At 47.9% G+C, this 6,000-nt stretch overlaps 1 protein-coding gene across 4 annotated transcripts in view; it reads left to right on the top strand.

Annotated features, from left to right (window-relative positions):
- The first annotated feature begins 737 nt into the window (after nucleotides 1-737).
- Rictor (RPTOR independent companion of MTOR complex 2) overlaps nucleotides 738-6,000 on the top strand; it is a 93,805-nt gene continuing 88,542 nt past the window's right edge. The window contains exons 1-2 of one of the 4 annotated variants that reach the window (XM_070041073.1): nucleotides 738-813; nucleotides 986-1,033. In XM_070041073.1, coding sequence (XP_069897174.1) covers nucleotides 765-813; nucleotides 986-1,033 — 97 coding nt within the window. In that variant the 5' untranslated portion in view covers nucleotides 738-764. Of the gene's footprint in view, nucleotides 814-985; nucleotides 1,034-1,778; nucleotides 1,929-6,000 lie in introns of those variants that run through there. The other 3 variants (XM_070041075.1, XM_070041076.1, XM_070041077.1) reach the window with 3 other exon arrangements.

Below are 6,000 nucleotides of genomic sequence, written 5' to 3'. Positions count from 1 at the left end.
ACACACGTCCCTCAGCATCCGCATCCAACCACAGCGAGACGTCGCCGCGGCCCCGGGCCCGCTCTGCCGGGCCCCCCGGCGCCGGCCGCGGAGCAGCCCCGCACGGGCCGGGTGCCGCGACCGCCCTGCGCGCCCCGCTCCGCCCCGCGTGCCCGGCGGCCCACCGCGAGTCCTCCACCCGGACCCTTGCCCGCGGAGGAGCCCCGGGCCGCGGGCGCCCTCCGGGGGTCCCGGGCGAGGCTGCGGGTGCGCTACGCACGCTTGGGTTACGCGTGGACGTGGTCGGAGCGGACAGCCCGGGAGGGGATCCCGCACAGAGCTGGAAACGGTGCCGCGTGCGCGGGCTGCGTCCCTGTTTTCCTTAAGGCGAACCGACTACCGAGCTGGCCCCGGAGGCTGCGGGACGCGGGGGCCGCGCCCGGGAGGCTTCAGCAGGTGGCCCGCGGCGGCAGCCCGGCCCCTCCGTCCCGGCTCCAGCCGCCCGCATCCTCCGACAGGGTTCCCCCGTGGGAGACGCCCCTCGCGGCCGCGGGGGAACAGTCGCGCCCCGCGCCGCCCGGAGCCGCACCCACACCCGCACTCGGAGCGGCCGCCCCGCGCCCGCCGCTCTCCGGGCCCGGCTGCCCCGCGCGCCGCCCGCCGCCCAGGGGCGGGGAGGGGCCGCGGGGGGCGGGCGCGGCGAGAGGAGGGGTGGGAGCGGAGGGGAGGGGGGGTTCTCGCGCGATCGGGCGAGGTTTCCGGTGTTGTGACTGAAACCCGTCAATATGGCGGCGATCGGCCGCGGCCGCTCTCTGAAGAACCTCCGAATACGAGGTAAGCCTGCGGCGGCCCTCGCTCCCCACCGCCGGGCGCCCGTCTCCACGGCGCCCGCCCGCCTTTCTCCCTGGGTTGGGGGAGCGGGCCGGGGCCGGGGCTGGAGCCGGGGGCAGCCGCCGCCGGCCCGGGAGCGAAGCCTAACCGGGGTCGTGTGTCTTGTCTCGCGCAGGGAGGAATGACAGCGGCGAGGAGAACGTCCCGCTGGACCTGACCCGAGGTAACGCGGGCGCGGGGCGCGGGGCGCGCAGCCCGAGCGCTGCCTGCCGGCCCGCGGGGGCCGAGCGGGGCGGCTGCGCCGACCCATCCCCCTTCCCGAGCCCGCTTCCCCCGCCGAGCCCCAGCCCGACCCCTCTCCGGGCCTCCGGGCGGCGGCGACGGGGGAGCGCGGGGCGGAGCGCGGCCGCGCCTGCCATCCCCGGGCTCGTCTGGCTTCCCGGGAGGAGCCTTTCCCGGCTCCCCAGCCGGAGCCCGTGCGCGCGAGCCCTGGGGGCGGCCGGGGCGCGGGAGGTGGAGGTGGTTGTTTAGGTTGCTGGAGGATGTTTGCGGGAAGAGCGACCACATCCTGCCCTCCGCGGAGCCGATGCCCGGACCTGCGCTGCCCCGGTTCTCGCTGTCGGCGATGACTGCTGTTCTCTCTGCCCAGCGTCTCGTTGCGGGGCGGGGGGGGGGGGGACCCGCAGCCTTGATAACTCGGCCGGGTCTGGCTGTACGCTGTTATTTTCCTCCGGCTGCCCGGGCCCGGACCGCGGAGTCTGGAGTTGGCCAGCGCCCGCCCCCTCGCTCCGCGGCAGGTTCATTGTTTACCTTCTGCAGTGGAGACGGGTTTGTTTACACCTTCGGCGCAGGCTGGGCGTAAGCCGGTTATATTTTCCAGAACTGAAACTGGCTTAACCCCGCCCCCCCTCCCCCCCGTATCCGTGACGGTATTGGAGTTTATCCACAATCTCTCTCTGAAGAATCAGGCGATGGGTACGAGATGCTTTTCCGCGATACAGCATTTGGTTTACCGGTTCTGAGGGTCATATTTCACGGGAGCGGTAGCTGGGAGTGTAACCTAATTCAGCTGTGTTAGACGCAGTTTCTTTATTGAGATCCGTGAAACACTTCACCAAGTAAGTCGTTGACAACATGGTACACGAGATCAATTTTTTTTTCTTCCCCTTATGTTCTCAGTGTAATAATGTCTTGTCCACGGTTATCTCCAGATTCATTGTTGAGGCTCCTATCTACTGATACCACAGTCTCAAATTTGTTCTATTTGGTGTATTGTAAGATTCTTGGGATGTAAGCTGAAAGGTCAATTTTCATTTAGCGACAAGAGCACGTTGTTGTAACTTAACATTTATTCTCTAGGGCAGGGACTTAGTTTATAGTGAACTATAGGCAGAAGAGTTGGGCTGGGTTGAAGCTCAGCGGCAAAGCGTTTGCCTACCAAGTATCAACGTTCTAGGCTCGATCCCCAGTACCAAAAAAGAAAAGACATAAAAAAAAGTACAGTTACAAAGGCAGAGAGTGCTAAAACACGATGTAATAGAGTGTACATATTATAAGTGGCAACTAATTAGATCACCAGTACACTAGTATGCAACATTTTGTGAATGCGTGACCTTAATCTATGTAGTACATATGTGGAAAAGCTGTATAAAGTAAATTTTGTGGTATACTTGTTAAAAGAATAAGGCTAAATCAGATAGACTTGAATTTAGCTTTTCACTTCTCTGACAGATAATTAATTGTTGATTTAAGTATACATGATATAAATGGAAATGAAAAGCAGACTTAGATATATTTGAGCCTAGTTCCACATTGAAAGCCTGCTTAGATTTGGTCTAGAAATAAAGTATAGGTGCACTTTAAATTGAGTTTGTTAAGCTCCTATACAAAGTTTCTCTGTTGCCAACGTTGTTGGGTTGTGAAGAGCTTATCTACAATTTTGATTAGAAACCTTTGGTTACTCCAGTTTTACTCAGAATCGGTTTGCTCTTTAAAATGCTACATTCCCTGTGAATATAGTCAACACCTATTTCCAGAATTATGTAAGAATGTGCAGAAAATGCTGTTATTACTTGTCCTGTCAAAAGTGTATACTTCAGTTAGAATAAAGTGTACACAACCTATTGGAACTGCTTGCAAAAAGCAATATGCAACTGAAAGAGTTATATGAGAACTCTGTTCCCAAGCTGTAAGGTAGTTTAGAATAAAAAAGCAACCTGAATTAACTAGTGTCATCATATAGTGCTACTGTTTAGAGAAACTGTTACTCTGACAAACACTTATTGTTGAAAAAGGTTTGTGGTTCTAACATGGGGAAATTTCATGAGGAATTAAACTTACTTTGAGAACTGTGAAGTAGTCTGGGTTGCAGCTGAAGGGCAGCTGTTTGTGGATTGGGTTACAAAATGTAAAAAGATAAAGCTTGAGTAACCAAGTTTTTTGTTGTTGTTGTTTAATGCTGATGCAGTATTTCTTCACATAATTGTTTTTCTGTAATTTTTGAGAAATTCATTGTGTATCTACACAGCAAAGTTCATTATACATAGAAATTATGCTTAGATAGTGCCTAAAGGAGCCATTAATGTGTAGTAAAGAGAGTTGACTCTGAGTCAAATAATTACTGTAATCTCAGGTGTAATACTTAGTAGTTGGTCATTTGGGGCAAGTATTTTGACCTTGCTTAACCCCTGTAGGCTTTTTTTTCCCCATATAAATAGAAGATAATAACCCCAGTGTTAGTAAGAATGAGAAGTATATTAGGCAATTCTTAATGAATGTACTTAGCATAAGACCCTATATTTTATGAGTGATATTTAATCTGAGTTGCCTTGTAAAATTAGGATTCCTTAAACATTAAAAATATTTTGAAGCTGGGGCCAGTGGCTCATGCCCGTAATCCTAGCTACTCAAGAGGCTGATATCTGAGGATTGTGATTTGAAGCGGCCTGGACGAGAAAATATGTGAGACTATTATCTCCAATAAACTACCCTCCAAAAAACTGGAATTGGAGCTGTGGTTTAAGTGGTAGAGCTCTAGTTAGCCTTGCACCTAGAGACGCTCAGGGACAGTGCCCTGGCCCTGAGTTCAAGCCCCAGAACTGGCAAAAGTAAATAAAATTAATAAAAGTAAAATAAAAAATTGAATAATTACTTTGAATATTGTAACATTTTTAACAGGGATAATAGAATTTAAGATTCTTTTGAGAAGACTCTATTAATATATCTGAAATAGAATTCTTGAGACTAACAACTGGTAAAAAAAAAAATCTATTTTAAAGGACTTGAATCCCACCACTCAGGAGGTTAAAATAGAGGCTCATAAGTTCAAGGCCAGCTTACAGTGACTGAGACCCTATGTTAAAAAGAGAGAGAAAGAAAAAATTACCAACAAATTAAGTGTAATTGAAGCAAAATATATTGTGTGCATGTAGCATAGAATTTTCCTTCCTGATGCCATAAAGTTTGTTAGTAGTAATGATTTGACTGTCCTTGCAGAATTCTTGAACCCCAGGAAAAATGTGAGTTTTTCTGGTTTGGTACAGGCATTGTTGTTGTGGACTACTGTAGGCACTCATTGTAGTTGATTTTCCTGTCAACATACTGGTAATTGTTGCTTTTTAGAAACCTACTTAATTAAATTTGTGTAAGTCTCTAATGTGCTATTGATAATACTTGTTTACTTTCTTTTCTTTTCTCTTCTTTCTTTCTGACAGTACTGGGGCTTGAACTCATGGTCTTTGCACTATCCCTAAGCTTTTGTTTAAGGCTAGCACTCTACCACTGGAGACACAGTGCTACTCCCGGCTTTTTCTGTTTATGTGGTACTGAGGAACCAAACCCAGGGCTTCATGCATGCTAAGCAAGCACTCTACCACTAAACCACATTCCCAGCCCTATTTATTTTCTTAAATCACTGTAGTAGTGCATTTCTTCCCGGTAGAGACCTTAGCAACTTGAAACCCATCCTAGTATGGTGTCCAAAATAAATTGTGAAAACACAGGCAAATGTGTGTGCAAACATACTTACTAGAATGTAACTTACTTAAAGTACTATTGAGCATTAATTTTTTATTCTATAACCCCTATACTGTTCGTAAGAACTAAAAGGTTGACTTTTGGTGGTTGTTTAATACCTAGAAGAGGGGGAAGGTTGAAATGATGGGGTTTGTAAATTAACTTCAGTTTTCAGATTTTCCCAGATTAGGGAGGTTTCTCATCTGTTTAACTGCTCATGTCATTTTGATGAAACAAGCATAGATTGAATGCTATACAGGAGGCTAAATTTTGTGCTAGAGGAATAAAAGTGAAGGTGTTACCTTCAGTTCCTTGGTACTGATATTGAAACTGAGGTAAAGAAGTAATTGTAAATTGGGTGCCTGGTGGCTCACACCTGTAATCCAAGATACTCAGGAGGCTGGGATCTGAGGATTGCTGTTCAAAGCTAGCCCCCGCTGGAAAATCTAGCAGACTCTTTATCTCCAATAAACTATTCAGAAAAAGCCAGAAGTGCCACTGCAGCTGAAGGTGCTAGCCTTGAGCACAAAGAGGCTCAGGGACAGTGCCCAGGCCCTGAGTTTGAGCCCCAGGACTGGCAGAAAATAAATAAATAAATAAAAGGAGAAGTGATTGCAGTTCTGAATCAATAAATTAAGTAATCCAACTATTAAAAAACACAAAACCCAGAAGTAGTCCAGTAGTAGCCAGGGAAGAAATGATTAATTCTCTGAAGGGTTGATGACTAGAGAAGACTCAAAGAGGGGTTGACTTCTCAAAAGAATGTTTGTGTATAAAGTGGAAAGAAATATGGGCTTTCTAGGAAGTATACCACATTTTTAGAAAGGGAAAGTCAGTTGGCAAAGGAGTGACCTAGAAGATTACTAATATATCCAAGGACTGGATCACAGTTTTGGATATAGAAATGAAGGCAAATAAATATATCTTAGAATGTAGATTCAGTTGACTTGTTTTTTTCAAATTCAAAACTGACTTTGTAAACTACCATTCAGTGCAAAAGTTTTACTTTATTATCTTTAAGTAGTTGTACAAAGGAGTTTCCATTTAACAAATCAGTTTATGAATACAATGTATCTTGATCAGTGTCTCCTATTTCAACATTCTCACTCATCCCTCCTAACTTGTCCCTCACTTGTTTAAATTGTGTAGGATATACATTGAATTCTTGACTGTATC

Source organism: Dipodomys merriami, unplaced genomic scaffold, assembly GCF_024711535.1.
Source record: "Dipodomys merriami isolate MVZ:Mamm:240054 unplaced genomic scaffold, mDipMer1.0.p SCAF_30, whole genome shotgun sequence".
NCBI classification, from domain to species: Eukaryota; Metazoa; Chordata; class Mammalia; order Rodentia; family Heteromyidae; genus Dipodomys; species Dipodomys merriami.
Note: the sequence above shows the minus strand (reverse complement) of the source record. Positions and strands in the feature narration are given on the sequence as shown.